The sequence below is a fragment of the Apium graveolens genome, chromosome 6 (assembly GCF_009905375.1).
Source record: "Apium graveolens cultivar Ventura chromosome 6, ASM990537v1, whole genome shotgun sequence".
NCBI lineage: Eukaryota > Viridiplantae > Streptophyta > Magnoliopsida > Apiales > Apiaceae > Apium > Apium graveolens.
The window spans coordinates 10,742,905-10,763,279 of NC_133652.1; the positions used below are offsets into that span (position 1 = coordinate 10,742,905).

At 32.2% G+C, this 20,375-nt stretch overlaps 1 protein-coding gene across 2 annotated transcripts; it reads right to left on the reverse strand.

The window, feature by feature from the left end:
• Positions 1-1,170: 1,170 nt before the first annotated feature.
• Positions 1,171-8,697, reverse strand: LOC141664326 (uncharacterized). Of its 2 annotated transcripts, none has more exons than XM_074470253.1 (7): positions 8,440-8,697; positions 8,197-8,315; positions 5,889-5,926; positions 4,802-5,808; positions 4,600-4,680; positions 3,172-3,234; positions 1,171-1,609 (listed from the first exon to the last, which is right to left on the reverse strand). In XM_074470253.1, the coding sequence occupies exons 1-7, from the start codon at positions 8,491-8,493 to the stop codon at positions 1,553-1,555; spliced, it is 1,419 nt and encodes a 472-aa protein (XP_074326354.1). In that variant the 5' UTR covers positions 8,494-8,697; the 3' UTR covers positions 1,171-1,552. The 2 variants fall into 2 exon arrangements, with proteins under 2 accessions (XP_074326354.1, XP_074326352.1); XM_074470251.1 differs by having other exon boundaries at positions 5,880-5,926; positions 8,440-8,695.
• Between the last annotated feature and the right edge of the window lie 11,678 nt (positions 8,698-20,375).

The following is a 20,375-nucleotide window of genomic DNA, read 5'->3' on the forward strand; positions in this document are numbered from 1 at the left end:
TAATAATGCTTACAAATCACAATACAGTCATTGGTATAATTTGATATTAAAATAGAATTTTAATTTTAATATTAGTTGCATTTTGAAATCAAATAATTTCAAATTTAACTAATTTCTGTCTTTTCCTCATAAATCTTATTAAAAGTTTACCAATATGAGTATCATTTATGGTTAATTTTGATGATGTAAAAAAAATGCATATTTGCATCCAATTATAGAACTCTTTTGAATTGAATTTTCAAATTATAAAAATATCACCGCTTATAACATTGTATTGGACTTACTCTTATAGGTTACCCCGGATGGAAAAAAATTATTATCTATAAACCTGACAAAACTTACACATGATCCCAATTTTTTGAATAATATATATACATTTATGCGTAAAATACGTATAATAGATATATATCTTTTAATTATAATTTGTAAGCTAATAAGTCTTTTCCATTCTTAATAATTTCGAGACGAGCAAGAATTAAATAAAAAGAATCGAATAGTAACAATAAGGATAAACCCGTTAAATTTCAAAAAAGTTGATTTTTAATTAAAACCCTATAAATTTCAAGTAATCCTGGGTCCCTGACGCTACAATCAGTCAGTTGGGACATGTAAAACAAAAAATAACCCCTAATTCAATAAAAAATACAAAAAAATTGCGTAAAATAACTCCAGCCAAAATATAACCCCCTAAAACAGGAACTTCATCACTTGTGTATCTAGAAAATGACAAAAAACTACAAGAGTGTTTAGCCATAGCAATTCTAGTTACTCGTTCATTTTGTCCTTGATGTGCAATTTTTTGACATACTAACGCACGTGAATTTGTAATCTCTTTGCGCAACCTAATTCTTACTTGGTTATTTGTAACAAACTGATTTCCTACCGCTTTTTGTTTACTATAAATCAAGATCGTAAAATTGTAAAATTGGATCTCGGTTATGTCTTCAAAATCCGAGCAATCGGCCTAGCTTCCGAGTACTTTCAGCATCCTAGTACTCGCTTCAATCCAAATCGGTTCAGCTCCAATTTCCGAGTACTCATCAGAGTTGGACCGATTTTTACAGAATAATATCCTATTGTTTGTTTTTGAGCAGATGCTCTTAAGAATGAAAACTATGTTTCAGATAAGAACAGAGTATCAGCACTTTCAAACAGATCTATAACATTAGGCCAATAGAAAAGGAGGGAACAATAAAACATTACAAGAGTAAATTTGCTCAAGGATTATAATTTGAGAACTTGTACGGACGCCAATAATGCAAATACTAAAGAAATAGAATATATAGAAAGACAAATTTGCAGATAATGAGAATAAAATTTCCATCTACTTCCCCTGAAATGTAAAGAATAGTTACTTTAAGCAGAGACATACAAAAAACATCAGGGCAATAACTGATCATAAACAGATTTCTACACCCCACAGTTGATTCGTTGTGATAATAACCAACAGATATCCAACAGCCAATTAATTTTGAATTGAGGTGCAGGCCTGCATTTGAAAGGGAAAAAGGACTTCTCCACCACCCCCCTTGCATCTGATTGCCTTAATTGATCACATTGGCCGTCTGGAACGAGGCAAGAGTGCGAGAAGAATCTTCTTCCTTGGTCCCTACACATCATATAACATTGGAACTTGGAAGTAAAAGAAAGTTCATACATGAAAGGAGTGCATCATATAAAGGTGCTGCAATATCTTTCACACAGCATCTAATAGACTGCAGGCGTACTTTCTTCTTTATTGATAGCCTAACGTACGTGTAATCAATGACTATGATGCACACAACAAAGCTCCAATATTATAAATTCTGAAATTCACTTCTTTATTAAGCAAAAAATTGGCTAGTAATATAGAGAGGAAGAAATCAAAGCAAAAAAATTGCAAATGATTCCCTCTTGCCCTTATTTCTGGTCAATTTTTGTTAAAGCTGCATATCATATAGCTAGAATTTCCAACAGTTCACTAATCACTAGGATGTGCATGCATTGAACTTGCTACTTTAATTTTTTCTTTGCTCTTAAGCACAAACTGATAGCATAATTTCATTTTTGGCAACCACGAGCTTTATCAGTGCAACCATAAGTCAATATGTATTTTAAATTTACAAGTGAAAAACTCCAAGACTAAGTTGTTAATTTACTGTAATATGCTGTAAATTGCAGATAACTTATTCAGTGTCACACCTCTTCCCCGTTCCATATGCTTATAAGATCCTACTGGGAACATTGTTTACCAATGAGCCTACTAAAAAGGCCAATATAAACATCACTGTACGTAAGAACTAATCTAAGAGCGTTTGTCGACCCAAAATATGAGTACAATTTATACCTTAAAAGTTGATAAGTTAGAAGTTAAAAACGATGTACTTTTTTCCAACTTATTTTGATTTTCTCACTTTTTTATTAATTTAAATTATAAAAATATGTTTTTAAATGTTTTTCTAATTCAAAACTCGTGAATTAGAAAAAATGTATTTAATAATTATATATTTTGATTTACATTCAGTAAACTTGTCACCGATTTATAAAGTAAATTAATCCAACTACTTATATAACATATAAGTATATCTCTACTTATCACTTATACAACACTTTTTTTTTGTCAGGATCACTTATTCATTCGAAGTCATAAATTACTGATTTTGAGGTTTTCCAAACTGGCATCTTGATAACGTAAACTCATTCCGACAGAAAGCTGACTGACTGGCATTCACCTAATTTCTGTGTTTCCAGCAGGACAAATATCAATTAAGATTCAAATGTGACGCATGGAACACTGGATCTTCTTAAACAAAGTTTCCAGCAGGCAATTTGGCTGATGATTGACACGGATAATTGGATGTAAGAACAACAATACTTATACATAAGATTATTTTTTATTTTATATAAACTAAAATTTATGTTGTAGACTTTATCTTAATATAATTTAAAATTTATGATCAAATGTCACTATTATTTTTTTACGTCTAAACGAACGTGCCAAAAAGTCATAATTTTAATTTGAAACGGAGGTAGTTTATGTATACAACGAAGATGTACATCATTGCAGCGCTAATCACGTAGAGTAGATTTTGAGCTTTTTCAAAACATAAGGAGTTGTAACGCAGGCACGTGCAAACACTAAATACAGCTGCATTTTAAAGTTCAAAATTTAAGGTAACGAAAATAGCATACCATAGGTACTCCAAGTTCTTTCATGTCATGGTCTCCCATTTGCCTCAATGCATGCATATCCACCTATAGAATAAAGCTCATCAGGTTCGAACAGAATAGAAAAAAAAAGAGTCTGGGAGAGGAGAGGGGGGAGATGTTGCAGAAGAAATATCATTCCACGTTATTATAATATGAAGAATAAATAAATATTGCCACCGTCTCCGAAGTTCATAATCTGACTACAATTTATAAACAGCACCACCAGAAAGATTAACAATAATGTAACTGAGCATCATAGTACTTGCGACTTCTAAAGACTCCTGACCTCCATTAATGAATTTCACAAACACCATGAGACCCATATGATCTATTATGAACTATGTTGCAAAAATTACAACACTTCATACAGAGATCCTATATTCCTATATGACAGTGGCAAAGTGAAATCTATACAAAAAGTAAAGTGCTCCTGAAAGATATTTAATACTATATGTCTATATCCAATTGGGTAGTACAAATGAAACTCCATACCCAAGTTATTTTTGACATGTTCTAATAATTTAGAAACTTATACTAGTTACACTGTACCCTTCCAAAACTACTTCCCTGACCTGAACAGCTTCAGGAATTCAATAAGGTGACATCAGTTATCTCGGATTATATGCAAAGACTTCAGACTCTGAAGTTGCTTATAATAGTTCTAACCCCTCTCAACTAGTCTATAGATAAATGTACTAATTAATTGCTCTCCTGACATATTGAAGGGCTCCTAACATCACAAGAGATAGCTCCTCATCATATCACCAATTATGTAAAAAAATATAAGATATGCCTCTATAAAACTGCACTGATTAGCTATATCTGGTACTACTTTACTTACATGAAGGAAAAAAAATGCAGAGTGCACACACGTACGCAATTTGGGAAAGAAAGCCAAATAGAGACGAAAACTGTTCTAAATCTATATTGCCACAGTTTGAAACCACTGCTTGCATAAAATACTTGCTTAAAGCATAATCATGCACAATATATTAGATGAATTAATACAAAAATCCTATTAAATTCAATACTCTCATGCTTTATATTAAGAGGCTTCTTTAAAATTTGGGTACTGTAACGGTGAATCTTTAGGGTCAAATGCATCTAGTGAAGTTTTACAACAATATATTCTCGGATAAAGATTTGGGAAAAAAATTCTATTATTAACTTCTTCTATTAATCAAAAGCAACTCACATAGCATTCAAATCTGTCCCAAATTGGATGGACGACTGACTGGTGGGTCTAATCCACGACCAAATGCTAAGATTTGCAAATGCGGTACTTTAACTTTAAATCCCAACACTTTTGTGGAATGAAAAAGCAATCACATAAACCAAATTTTTAAATGAGAAAAACTATTATCTAGTAAGTTACTAGACTATAATAGTAGGTCACAAGACACTACGTACTTCCTCTGCCTTGAAATTGATTGCATATTTTTCCAAGCCCAATGTGCGCAAAAATCCGTCAACGGTATGTGGTTCATTAACCTACATAACAACGGAACCAATAAGAAAAGGAACATAGTATTAAATCATTTAACCTGCCGAAGTTCATTTTAGTAACAATCATTTCCAAAAAAAAGAAGAGAGCGCAAAAAATAGCTTTTACTGTGTAAGGACTTCTATGCATAATGACACCAGGTGGAGAAGGTGCTGCTAACGTAGGTCCCACTCGCTTTGCAGGTCCAGCTTCTACAGACGAATTTGTCCTATATGATGTAGCACCCAGGGGTCTAGGAACCTCAAAACTGTCTTTACCCAGAAATGCAGCTGATCTACCATCATCATATGACCGAATTAACTGCCTTCTCCGTAGTTCTTCCACACTCCTTGGCGGTGAGGCGCCTCTAGAATTAACTAAAACGCGATCTGGCGATCTTCGCCTTAAACGATCCATTGTCAAGTGAGAATAGGAATTTCTAAAGGAATCTATCTGAGGCGTTGCATCTACACCCCTTGAAGCAGGTGCACGTCGCAGTATGCTAGAACCAGTAGGCTCAGGCATGTGTCGCCGATCATCCCCTGGCTCAGGCATGCGCTGCCGAACCTCCCTTGCCTCAAGCATCCGCTCCCTTCCCTCCCTTCTCTCCGGAATCTGCTCTCTAACCTCATTTCTGTCAGGTATACGCTCTCGAACTTCCCTTCTGTCTGGTATCCGTGCTCTGATCTCCCTGATATCGGTCATCCGATCTCTAACCTCCCTCAACTCAGGCATCCGTTCTCTAACCTCCCTCATCTCTGGCACCTGCACTCTAACCTCCCTAGCCTCTGGCAGCCTCTGTCTAACCTCCCTCAAATCCGGAATCCTCTGTCTAACCTCCCTTGTTTCAGGCAGCCGCTCTCTAGTGTCACGGTCCTCGTGCATATGTGGTCTAGCACCCCTTGGGTCAGATATTAGTTGCCTTACTTCACCTCTTTCATGCATGTTAGATCCCCCATTCATTTCCTCAGGCATGAGCTTCTGCATGCCTACACTCGTTGAAGGTCGTGCTTGCCTTGACAGCATTTCCCGTAGGTCAATTCCATTCAGCGAGCTGTCACCTTCAGTTCCCTTCTTTTTGCTTTTCTGCATGATTTTGTAACGGAGATCATCTTTGCGAAGAGGCACACCTTCATCTAGTCAAATTCATTATAATGAGATTAAGAAGAAACAAATTTCATACAGTAATTCTGAGGAAACTAATTACCGTCCACACCATTAGCCGACTTTGGACCATTATCGTTTCCTCGATGCCTGCCAAAAGGTATTGTAGACGTATTATACATACCAGATGGAAATTCCAATTAAAAAAATCCCAAACTCTTTAACTGCGGATAGTCCGACAATAAAATTCAGCTTATACACCCCTAACTTCATATGGAGCAGAGAAAATTTCCGCAGCCTAACTTATCTCAAGAATTGTTAACCTAAGGAACACATATCTCCTAGTATCCTTGCATTCTTGCTTACCACATTCAAATCACATAAGATCTAATTTAATCCGGCTACTCTACCGCTGATCAAGAGATAATTACGAACACAAAAGGTGTTCTTTTACTAAGAAGATGTTACAAATCTATATGAAATCCATGTCCCCGGGTTCCCTTCATCCAGTCACTAGAATGTAGCAATATTGTCAGTAACATTAATTTAGGTGTTATGGTGGACAATGATACGTGATCCATCCATTTGAAACTCTAAGTACATCGAATCTATAAAGACATATCCTTTTAATTAAATATGTGAAGTTAAAAAACGTGATTACCCAAAAACATGACAAAATGTAAGGCACACAATCACAGATTTAAAATGCTCAACGTACAAAATTAATAACAAAATCTGACCAAGTGAGATACAGGGGCAGGGGAGACTTTTATAATATAATCCCAATGCAATTCAAAACATAAAAGCCCTTTGTATATGCTATTCAACTTTGTCTAATAATGTTGCAGAAAATTTTCGATCTGTATCCTGATGTAGATTGTCTATTTGGATATATTTAAAACTTAAGAATCTTGGCATAGGTTTTTTGTGCTTCTAATGTAGCCCCAAAAGGCTCTTATTGATTCTTTAAGGGCACCTCTAAGAGAATCTTCATATTGACTCTGTAAATATGAGAATGGATGATTGTTTTTGCTCTAGGAGACTATTAGTGACTCTTAAAAATCACTAAAAATATCATCTCTCTCCTCAATTTTAAGAACTACTTCCCACTCTTACCTATTATTTATATTTAAATTAATAAAACAAACCCTCTCTCTGTCCACTTCCACTTTCTTTTGTACTTTATTAATTTAAAATTAAATAGGGAATGGTTATAAAGAGTATTGTTGGAGATGAATATACATTAAATTTTTAAAAGTCGATATCCTATTTATATTTGAGAGTATTTTAAGAGTCTATCAAAGATGTAAAAGCATTTCCAGGGGTGTCTTAGTTGATTCTTAAAAATATTATATAAATATGGCTTTTAGCAAGTTATGACATTGATTAATGTGCCAAACTCCAACATTGCTCTTTATATTTAGGTTTTTATATATATATAATTTATTAACAAACCAACTCTACTATGACAACTGTGCAAGAATTCATTAACATGAATTTTTTTTAATAAATTTGAAGTTAAGAGCTACTAGTAGCTCTTAAAATGAGAAGAAAAAAGAGACTCTTAAAGTTTTAAAAAGCCTCCAAGAGTCTCTTGTAGCTTTCATTTGAACAAATATCTTTTCTATTAATTTAAAAGCTTGCATAAAAAGCCTCCCGGAGATCCTCAAAATAACTAAGAGTCTCTCTTCTCAATTTAAGAGTCCAAATCCAATTCTAAGTAACAGTAGAGCAAGTCCAACAGTTTTCCAGTTACATTAAAAATAATATGACTCTTGGTAATTTAGGATATTATACTGTATGTCAACTCCGACAGTACTCCTTATACTTGTCCCTTATAAATAAAATAATACTAGGTTCAAATTCCACTAACAAAAAATTACGAAGGCTAGTGCTTTCAAGAATGAATGAGAGGTGTGTCCTAACTTTTAAGGAACCATTTAGGAGACTGTTGGAGTACAATTCAAGTCAAATTTCATATATTTCAACTTGGGATTATCTCCAATCCAAGCCAAAGCCAATAAGGATGCCAGCATCTATGTTTGAGGTGCCTTTGCTGGAGATGCTCTTATAAATCCAAGTTGTTTTTAATAATTATAATAAAAAAAATAGATAAGTAGATATAATGAATATACCGAGTCTCTTGGAGATGCTCTAGTGTGAAATAACGGAACACTGACACACTATAAACTTATCTATTCTAATGAATCAAACATACTCGTGATATAATCAACTATTATATAACAGTCTCCTAGCAACACAAATCAAAGATAAAATCGCTACATTTTTTCGCAACAACAAATCATTACACTAAATTACGACAAATAACATCATAAACCTCCATACAAACCACTACACGGATAAACTACATAGTTCAACATCTCGGAAACGAAACGATTAAAAATATAACTGAAAAACACCTTTTACTGTTGAGCTCGACATTCGTTCCGAGTCTATCATGAACAGATCTCTTAGCACCAACCGATGGAATTGGATCCGTATAAGCACTCTCCAACACTGCTCCAGCTCTCTTCACCACCTGTAACAAACAAAAACAAACATTCATATATATATATATATATATATATATATATATATATATGTGTGTGTATAGCTGTGTGTATAGATGTGTATATATAAAGCAAGAGTTGATTAAATTGTACCTGACCACTACGACCGAGAGTGATAGTAACTCGAGACATCGAAGAGTCTGACATTATGCAAGTGTGCGATTCAAGTTGAGTGATTCGATACGGTGATTAATTAATTAATCATTTTTTGGTGCTGATGATTGAGAGAGATTTGATAGAGAGAGATCAGGAGAGATTAGGGTTTATTGAATTGTGTGTGAGAGAGAGAAAAGGAATGACGAAACGATGGGACGGGGAATTGGGGATTGGAATTGGGGGAGATGAAATTAATTAAAAATGTTTGATTCAAAAAAGAAATATTGGAATTTTTCCCCACATACCTAATATTGTACGAAATTGTAGGAAAAACACGAATAATTGACATTTGATTGTAAATATTTGATATATGAATACTAAAAAATAGGAATATAATTTATGATGGGTTTCGTTTGTCCGATACTAGATATCGAATGAAATACATGAAATGATTAAATTAATTCTTTTAATATATAATATTTTAATAAAACTTATAACTTTTTCTCCTAAATACAAAGAACATGAGAAATATTTATTTTGATGTTGAACGTATTTTACTGTACTTTCAAAAATATTTTCACTTATTTTAATATTTTTTATTAGGAATTGTTTGTTTATAAGGTTAATAGAATAAAATATCACTAAATTAATCACCAACTTACGAGTAGGTTACTGAACTCAAAAAACTTGCTAACGAATCAGTAGTGAACTACATTTAACTTGCAATTTAGTCGGTGAACATTAAAAAATTTACACAAAAGTTAAATTATTTTTTACTTTAACAAAATTCGTTAATTTTTTATTTTGTATTATTTATTTTCCAAATAAACCAGTTAGTTATTTTCATTTCTTTTTTCTAAATAAATCAATTAATTTTTTTTAACTTTTTTCCCAATATTAGTTTTTTTCTAAATATATCCATTAGTGTTTTTTTTCTAAATACATCATTTGATTTTTTTCTAAATAAATATGCTAATTTTTTTGCTTAAATCAATTAGTTTTTTTAAATAAATCAATTAGTTTGCTTTTTACGTACTTATTTAAAAAAATTATAAATTTATAAAGTTTTTGAAATTATCATTTTTACAAAATTTATAAAATTTATAAATTATTGAATTTAAGAAATTTGAATAAACTTCCGTTCATTCTGTTAGTAAATGTTAATGGCAATTACTTAAATACAATTTTTTATCAAGTTGATTGAATTTTTTCGAGTTCGGTTACCTAAATACAAGTTTTTATCAGTTTAATGAGTTGACCGTAAACTTTTTGAGTTTAGTTATTAAACTGCAAGTCAGGTAATAGTTCAATTATGTTTTAGCATATTAACTCATTTACAATCTGAGACAGGTTAACACAAATATATTAATTTCAGGTTAATGTCCACTAAATTAGTCATTGTTAACTGGACCGGGTTGGGTTCGGGTTTGCGAATTTTGACAAAAAAATATGAAAGTACAAAAAATGTTTGTACATGACACATAATGTTAACACGTCTGCAAAAAAAAATTCACTCCCCTCACTTTTGATTAGGCCTGTAATTTTTTTAATTAACATATGAGTTTGCTGAAATTAGATAAATTATTGATATTTATTAATCTGTCAAGGTAAAAATCAATTTAATCGATTAAAAATGGATGAATTGATATAATTGATAAAATACTTTAAATAATAATCAAAGATGAATAAACTTGAATGCAAGATCAAAATATCTCATTAGTGAAACTAGCATAATAACCTGTGTGAGGCACGGGTCATTATATAGCTATATTTCGAAATATTGGGCGTGTTATTTGCATATAATTTACGTATAATTTTCGAGTTTTCACTTTGTGCAGGTTTTGCACTACAAGAAAATAGTTAATTGACATCATCTCATATATATCGCTATAAAAAATGACGGATGTTAAAGATATTTTTAACATCCGTAAATTAGGAAATAATGGTTAAAAGAGATTGTATACATTAGTTGTAAACAAAATCGACGTCTAAACTACTATTTAAAAAAACCAAAAAAAAAAGACGGAGACGGTTTCCCCCAATTTGATAAAAACATCAGACAATAACTGATGTCTTGGTGTGTGCATAACACGTCTTTTTAATTTACAGAAACGTTGTTGTATGGCCAATTGACATTGTTTTTTATTTTTCACACTGGTTACTAATTGATGTCTTGGTATTTATAATACATCAATTATTTATCTGGAAACAATGTATTATAATTGTCTTTCACATGTGAAAAATATGGACTTTTACTACACCCATGAATACATCGATTTTTTACATTTTAGACACCAGTTTCAAGCAATTGGCTATTGACCTTTTTTGGTAGTGTTGTTGAAAAATAAAGTATATATTTCATAATAATTTAAATAAAGTATACGAAATATGTCACTGAAAGCAGCTTATTCTCAATCGTTGTCTAGCATGTTGAGTGATATTATGCATGATGTATGTATATGTTGTGTTCTGTTTTAAAGACTAATATAACGTTATTTAAATCGTTGTTTAGTCATGTCCGTTAATGATTTCAACTTTTTTTCGAATACTAACTTAATAATAATAATTTGTATTATTTTTCCCAACAAAAATTTATAAATTCGTTTAAAGTGTCATAAATATTAGTTTAAAATTATAATAATTTTATTTTTTATGAAAGAATTAATGCAATAATCTATGTAAATAATTTAATCATTTTTCTTTAAATTATTCAAGAAAGGAATATCAAGTCATATAATTGAGTGAATTTACATGATTTATTCATATATTGTATTTTTAAATATTAAAGTAATTTTAAACATTTTACATTACCTAATCTTTTGAGATCTTTGATTTAAGTATAATTTGGTGATTTTTCATGACAAATAGTGTGATTTAAGTTTTTACAATATGGGATATTTTTTTATCAAATCAAACAATTGTGCGGGGTTCAATATTTCATTCACAAAGTTTTGAATAAAAACATAGTGTCAATTATATGAAACAATTACAATTTACTTGTTTTTTAAAAAGGTATTATCTAAAATCGTTAAATGTCAATATCTTTTTCAAATTAATTAGCCGTTAGCATTTTTTATAATTATAAAAATTTAATATTCTTCTTCTAATTTTGAATAAATAAATTATAATTTTAAACTCCATTACTTTACAATTATTTATTATTAAAATATCACATACACATATTTTTAAATTTTGATAATAATGCATATTTTCCTAATGCAATGGAATATTAAGAAAAATTTGGTAGAGTACTACGCCCATAATTTTATCCGATCGTGCGATAACTTTGACCAAGTCTTAAGTAATTTTTAATAATCGGGTCAAATCTTTAACAACTCACCACAAACAATCTAACAACTTTGATCTATAATATTTATTGGCTTGAAATTATAAAGGTCCCTTGCGCACGAATTCATGTGAATGTAAAATGTTAGAAATACCCAATTTTATTGAGATAATATCATCATCGAACGATTAAACAAACGTACTAAAACTGAGAGTAAAAAATTCATTTTAGCTCGATAAGACTGTGACACCTTTTGTGAAAAACGGTCAAATTTTGGGTAATTTTTAAAATTTGAGTGACATTCTAATACTGAGTTCAAAATAAGTTTAAACGGATTAGTCCAAATAAAAACTAAAAATAGTTATACTTGTCGATACACTTTGTAGCACTCTTACCTCATAATTGATGATTTCTCTCACCTTTTAAGGTCAGTTTGACCAAATGACTAAAATTTAACAATTTATTATCTACGATTTGAATTACATTTACTTTCTAACAATATAATTTTAATAATTATTTTTACTGTATATATGTATCCACTTTAATTATTTTTTATATATAAATTTATGATTATTACGTTTGAATTTATTAAATAATAATAAATATCTAGTTAACATATTACAATTTTCTATATATAGAAAATAATTATTACTAATATTGTATCTAGAGAGCTGGCAATTCATTCGTTTCGTGTACTTTCGTGTCGTGTACTTTCGTGTCGTGTACTTTCGTGTTTCGTGTCATGAATGTCTAACCCAACCCCGAACCGTTAAGGATTCGTTTCGTTTCGTGTAACTTCATTTCGTGTACGTTTCGTGTCGTGTTTCGTGTAATTTAAAATTAATAATAAAAATAAAGATAAATAAAATATATATTTAAATATTAAGTTTTTACTAATCGAGTCTTAAGTCGATAAGTCATAAAGACTCAAGTGCGGTCAAATCTTATAAAATTTAAATTTGAATCTATTTTGTATCGATATTCAGTAAATATTATACTCCTATGTAAAATATTATTGTAAGATATATGTATTCATATAATTTTGATAAATTTAATTAAATATTTATTTATTTCGTGTAATTTCGTTTCGTGTCTTGTACCCAAGTGTAAACCCAAAACCGACACTAAATTCATCCGTGTACTTTCGTGTTCGTGTAACAAAAATGTCAAACCAAACCTATTATTTTCCTGTCGTTTTTGTGTCATGTTATCGTGTCGTGTACGAAATTGTCGGCTCTTAATGTATCACTAAGTTGAATAATTTTAAAATATATAAGTTACTATATAGTACAAAGTACAAATGCAAAAAGAAAAAGATGATTAAAATTTTAGTTAGGCTATATATATAACATTAAATATTTACTACTTTAACACACACAATCACACCTAATATGTGTATTATGAGTCACGTTCTATGGAGACCACGTTTTTGCTGGAGACCATTTATTTTCTGCAACTAAAATCTTGCATAAAAATATTGCAAAACGTATTGTTTTGCGAATAATGTTGTACAAATATCATTATTTTATTCAAAATCTTGAACATCATACATGTAGTGCTGCATGTAGAACATTACAAAATATTTTATTTTACAAAACATGTTTAGTTTGCAGTTATTCAAATTGCAGAACATACACAGTATACTTATTAAACTTAAATGATCTTCAACAATTTTAATGGATTAGTGATATTCGTAGAACATACTTCACGAAATAATATATTTCATAGTGTTTTGATTGTAGAATATAGATGGTCTCCGATAAAAATGTGGTCTCCCTGGAACTTTTCTTTGTGTATGATTAATAATATACTAGCCTAAAACTCGTGCGATGCACGGGTTTTTTTATAATCTTACATAATTTTTTAAAAATTTTATATGAATTTAATTCCTAAATTTGTTCATTTAATATTTTTAAATGACATGATTTAATGATAAATATATTAATCAATGTTCATGACATTTTTAAGAAGAGGTATCTGAAAAAAATATTGGTACCCATTCAGTTATATATTTTTATTGATATTTCTACGTGTGATCACAATTTTTTTAATTAAAAGTTAAGTTATTTTAGATGAATAGTGTATAAATTATGTTTATTCTGATATTAACTTTTTTTCATCTCTGAATTAATAGTTTATATTATTTTGATTTAACCTGAGGTGCATTACACCGACCAAATCCAACTAATTAGTTTAGTTTTATTATAATTTTTTTAACCAGGATCAATTGTATAATGTGTTTTTAGTCTGAATGATTAGTATAATTATTTTATTTTAACTCGGTTGAATAGTATAATTTTATTATCCAGATCAATAATATTTATTATTTTGTTTTAACTCGAGACACGTTATACCAACCAAATCCAACTAATTATATATAGTTTTTTTTAATTTTATATTTTAGCGGGGATAAAAAAATTATTATTGTTTTAACTCGAATGAAAAATGTAAATTATTTTAAAGTAAATAATATTTAAATTATTAAATATATTAAATATCATTTTAGAAACTAATTGAATAAAAATAAATTAGTAGAATAAGTTGATTTCAATATCAATTTGAATAATATAGATGTGACGCTCTCAATCTCGGGGTTAGGAAATGAGGACCCACACACCTCTAAACTAACAATAAATAAGCATAAACCCCGATTAACTATTAACAATATCTAAACGGGATTAAGTTTGAGACAAGATTACAACTACCAACCAGATAATATATTACAACCCAAAATAATATTTAATTCATACAATCGATTCCGACTGGGAGCCGACAGATAACCCATTGTATCTTTACAAACTTTCCAACTAAGGCGCTTGCTCACACAACCTGTTCTATCTGCTCTGGCATATGGAAGCCTACGACACGGTAGGAACCACCAGGTACGCTCTTACGAGCAGTGCGCCTAAGTCTGACCATCTTCTCGCTTAACTGCCATGGTTAGAACAAAGCAAAATATATGAGCATAAAAAGCTCAGCAAGTAACCATAAAACAGTTCTATGATACAACAATATCAAATATCCAAAAATAACTTTTAAGGCATTCTACTTTAAATCTCTAGGTGGCAGATTTCAATTTCTGGCTATGAAAGGGGTATGAAGAAAGATTCGGGCTTTCAGGAATCAAGGCTCAAGATAGGGTGAAAGCCGACATTCATCACAAATCATTAGCAGGATCTCAAAGGATCTTTCAAGTGGAAAGTAAGAATCTATACAACTATGGGAATCAATTATATGATTGATAACAATATCAGAGATAAGAATCAGGGTTCTCAAAGCTATACAGTTACACAATCAACTCATCTCAATTCATTTTAAATAATTTCATTTTCAAGGAAATAATTGCTAAGGAAATGTATTCAATTACTCTTTATAAAGTGATACGGAACCCTTGATTGGACTACTTTATCTTTCATAAATAATAATACGGGTGATCAGCCCGTACCGACCTCCATCTGGTCGTTAAGGTACCTATGACATAATTTCAGCCTTAAATTGGACTAGCTCCGCTAGTCTCTTATATGACAGGACTAGTCCCACTAGTGTTAGGAATATATGTGCATTAGTTTGATGATATGTTTAACAAAACACTTAAGTAGAAATCTAGTGTTTGTAGCCTCAACGGATAAAACCACTTTGGCTATTCGTTGATGGTGTAGCTTTACTTAGAAATAAGTCTAGTGTTGTAGCACATTTCAGTCTCTGAATTTGAGATATAATTCTTAAATGTTGAGGAAAATTATAAGTCATGTTGACTACTAAAGGATATGCAGATAGGAAGGCCAATTGTAAATATTTCATGTCTTGTAATTTTGTATAAATGAAATGGTATCAACGGATAACTTAAAGACCTTCAACGGATGAGAAACAAAGCTTCAACAGATGTCTCTAAAGCTTCAACGGATAACATCCTTCAACGGATGAGTGCATCAACGGATAGAGCTTCAACTTCTAACACATCAACGGATAAAGCCATCAACGGATGAAGGCTTCAACGGATGTTTTGTTAAATAACAGTTGACAAGTGGTAGTTGTACCTACAAACAGAGGCACATGGGTTGACAGATACAACTGAGATGTGGTAGCCTATTTCAGGAACATCAGAAAAAGCAGCCGTTCTACTCTAGTATAAAGAGGCAATAGTCAACAATGCACTGGAGTAAAATGGAGAAGAAACAAGTGGAGAACTTATTTTATTATTATACTTTTATCTTTGTCTTCACTTGTAAACTTGGTGTTATATAAACCAAGTAGCAGCTAGTAATTAGATGAGAATTTTTCCAGAGCTGTTTAGAAAAATCTTGAGAAAAATTATCTAGTTTGTACAAGGATGCAGCTGTGATCAACTTCTTGAATCACAGATTTTCTGAAATACCATCTCTGGTGGAACAACAAATCCACCAGAAAAGTTTTTAAGGTCTGTTGTGTTCTGTACTTTTGTGCTTGAATATATATCTGTCTGTATTAGCTTAAAGCAATTCACACACTTGTTTATCTTAAACACACAGCCTTTGAAACTGCTCAAAACTTGAAAAAGTTTTGAGATTTACATTCAACCCCCCTTCTGTAAATCTCATTGTTAGTTCACTAGGAATAACAATTGGTATCAGAGCCGGCTCTTGACATACAAAGAGTTTAAAGTTCTTGGAAACTAACAAAGATGAGTAAGAAGGATATTGGAGTAAAAATCCCAGTTCTTGACAAAGACAGTTATCACCATTGGAAGGTGAAAATGCACCTTCATCTACTCTCCCAAGATGAAGGTTATGTAAACTGCATTGAAAATGGTCCTCACATTCCCCACAAAGTAGCCACAGTTGCTACAGCCACAATTATTGTTGGTCAATCCATTCCAAAACCTAGAGCAGAATGGACAATGGAAGACACAGAAGAAGTCCACAAGGATAAGAAGGCTATGAACATTTTGTTTAATGGTCTTGACAAGGATATGTTTGATAATGTGATAAATTGCACAACTGCCAAAGAGGTTTGGGACACAGTTCAGCTACTGTGTGAAGGTACAGAACAAGTAAAAGAAAACAAAATGCAGCTTCTCATTCAACAGTATGAGTATTTTCATTTTGAAGAAAATGAATCTTTAAATGACACATTCAATAGATTCCAAAAGCTGTTGAATGAACTGAAGCTGTATGGTAGAGTGTACCAGGTGAAGGATTCAAATCTTAAATTTTTAAGATCCTTGCCAAAGGAATGGAAACCCATGACTGTCTCCTTGAGAAACTCTCAAGATTATAAGGACTTCACTCTTGAAAGATTATATGGAATCTTGAAGACTTATGAACTAGAGCTGGAACAGGATGAGGTATTGGAGAAGGGAAGAAAGAAAGGAGGTTCAGTTGCCTTGGTAGCTGAAAATGAGAAAGAATGCAGACAAGAAACAGTGAGATCAACATTAAACTCCAAAGATGGCACAAGCAAATCAGAATTAAGCAAGGGTAAGGAGCAAGTTGCTGAGAATGAAGACAACTCCAGCCAAGATGACTCTGATGGTATTGATGAGCATCTTGCATTTCTGTCCAGAAGATTTGCAAAGATGAAATTTAAGAAAAACACTAGAGCCACTAAACCTCATAAGAACATGGTGGACAAATCCAAGTTCAAGTGTTTCAATTGTGGTATAAGTGGACACTTTGCAAGTGAGTGCAGAAAGCCAACTTCTGAAAAGAAGAAATTTGACCAAGTAGATTACAAAAAGAAATATTTTGATCTGCTCAAGCAAAAGGAGAAGGCTTTCATTACTCAAGAAAAAGACTGGGCAGCTGATGGAGAAGAAGAGGATGAAGATGTGGAATATGTCAACTTGGCTCTCATGGCTGATTCTGAGGAAAATGAAGTTAGTTCATCAAGCAACCAGGTAATCACTACTGATTTAACACAGCTTACTAAAGAAGAGTGCAATGATGCTTTTAATGACATGTCTACTGAATTGTATCACTTGCGTGTGTCTCTTAAATCTCTTGCTAAAGAAAATAGTAGGATTAAAGAGAACAATCTGTTTTTAAGTAATAGAAATGCTGTGTTAGAAGATAAGTTGATTGACCTAGAGAAAACTAAGCAACATTGTATATTTGTTGAAAATGAACTAGCTGAATCTGTTAAGAAAGTAGAAATACTTTCTAATCAATTAGAGAGAGAGCAAGAGGTGATTAAAGCCTGGAAGACATCTAGGGATGTTAGTGCTCAAATTGTCAAGGTACAAGGAATTGAATCATTTTGTGAGGCTGCCTGGGATAAAAACAAAAAGAAAATGGAATTAATTGATGGGCTGTCAACGGATGTGGAATCAACGGATGATGAAAATTATCCGTTGAAGGAAGAAAAGGAGCATCCGTTGAAGGTTCCTCAATTAAAACAGGCAGATGTTTCTAAAAGTGAAAATCTAAAGAAACTCAATAAAAAGTTTGGTTCAACTTCCAAGAACTTTGTCAAAGAAGAAGCAAGCACATCCAAAGATTTCAGTAAGGTGAATATAGGACACATGACCTTAGAACAGTTAAAGAATAGGCTCAAAGTGGTTGAGGATAAAAAGGAAACTAAAAGGAAATCTAATAGAAATGGGAAGGTAGGGGTTAACAAACATAACAATTACACACCTGATAAGTATGCTCCTAGAAAAAGCTGTGTGCATTGTAATAGTGTTAATCATCTATCTGCTAATTGCAAATCTATTAAGAAAACTCCCATACCTGTACCCTCTTCCACGCCTAATATGTCTGCATCACCTCTGCATGCTATGCCTGTTATGTCTCAACAGAATCCTTATGCACATTTTGCAAACATGCCATATTTTAACAATCCTTATCTTGCTGCATTCAGTATGCCTCAAATGCTATACAATATGCCTATGTGGAATAACATGTTTGCACAATCCATGCCTTATCAAATTCCAAATGTGCTAAATGATTCTGTGACTAACCCTACACCTCAACCAACTACATCTAAGATCAAGGTTGACTCAAAGTTACCTAAGTCTAAAGATGCAGGAGGAATAAAGTCTAGGAGAAAGGCTAACATGAATGGACCCAAGGAAACTTGGGTACCAAAATCAACTTGATTGATTTTATGGTGTGCAGGGAAACGGAAGAAATCTATGGTACTTGGACAGTGGCTGTTCAAGACACATGACAGGAGATTTCTCCCTGCTCACAGAGTTTAAGGAGAAAGCTGGCCCTAGCATAACCTTTGGAGATGACAGCAAAGGGTTTACTATGGGATATGGCTTGATTTCAACAAGGAATGTCATCATTGATGAAGTTGCATTAGTTGATGGTCTCAAGCACAACTTACTGAGCATCAGTCAACTATGTGATAGAGGGAATACAATTTCCTTCAATTCTGAAGCCTGTGTTGTCACCAGTAAGAAAGACAACAAAGTGGTTCTAACTGGAGTTAGAAAAGGAAATGTGTACTTAGCTGACTTCAACTCTACTGATGCAGAATCTATTACTTGTCTCTTCAGCAAAGCAAGTCCAGTTGAAAGTTGGCTATGGCACAAGAAGCTATCCCATTTGAATTTTAAGACAATGAATGATCTAGTCAAAAAGGACTTAGTTAGAGGAATTCCTCTTGTTGAATTCTCAAGGGATGGTTTGTGTGATGCTTGTCAGAAAGGCAAACAAAGGAAAGCATCATTCAAAAAGAAGCTTGAAACAACAATTGATGAACCATTACAGCTGCTACATATGGATTTGTTTGGACCAGTCAATGTATTGTCAATTGCAAGAAAAAGATATTGCTTAGTGATTGTAGATGATTTCTCAAAGTTTTCATGGGTCTATTTTCTTGGATCAAAGGATGAAGCAAGTGAAATCATTATCAATCACATCAGGCAAGTCAATAATCATCCTGACTTGAAGGTTAGGAATATCAGGAGTGACAATGGAACTGAGTTCAAGAATTTGACAATGAGGCTGTTCTGTGAAGAAAATGGAATCATGCATGAGTTCTCAGCTCCAAGAACACCTCAACAAAATGGGGTAGTTGAAAGAAAGAACATATCTTTAATTGAGGCTGCTAGAACAATGCTTGAAGAATCAAAGTTACCCACATATTTCTGGGCTGAAGCTGTTAATTGTGCCTACTACACTCAGAATATTTCTTTGATCTATCAAGCTAAAGGCATGACTCCTTATCAGTTGTTCAAGAGAAGAAAACCAACTCTAAACTTTCTTCATGTCTTTGGATGTAAATGCTTTATACTGAGAAATCAATCTGACCATAAAGGGAAGTTTGATGCAAAGGCTGATGAAGGAATATTTGTTGGTTACTCAGCTGGAAAATCTTATAGGGTCTACAATCTAAGAACCAACATTATTATGGAATCTGTGCATGTTGTATTTGATGATAAAAAGATTGATGGACTAACAGATGAGGGACACCATGAGAGACTCAAATTTGACAACATTGAGATATATTGTGATGATAGTGAAGAGGAGACTGATGGAGATGACACTTCAAAAGGGATTCAAAACATGCCCTTGGATAATGCACAAAATTCTGCATCCGTTGATAGAGGCAATGCAGTATCCGTTGAAAGACATAGTGCATCATCCGTTGAAGTACAAAATGAAGCATCCGTTGATCATAGTTCATCAACGGATAATCGATTTACATCATCAGTTGATAA

Excerpts from the sequence above, each read along its gene's own strand:
- LOC141664326 (XM_074470251.1), bottom strand. The coding sequence starts at position 8,493 with ATGTCAGACTCTTCGATGTCTCGAGTTACTATCACTCTCGGTCGTAGT. Across the intron at positions 5,927-8,196 it reads GTCGAGCTCAACAGTAAAAG|GCATCGAGGAAACGATAATG; the intron begins GTGTTTTTCAGT and ends ACCTTTTGGCAG. Across the intron at positions 5,809-5,879 it reads GTCGGCTAATGGTGTGGACG|ATGAAGGTGTGCCTCTTCGC; the intron begins GTAATTAGTTTC and ends GAATTTGACTAG.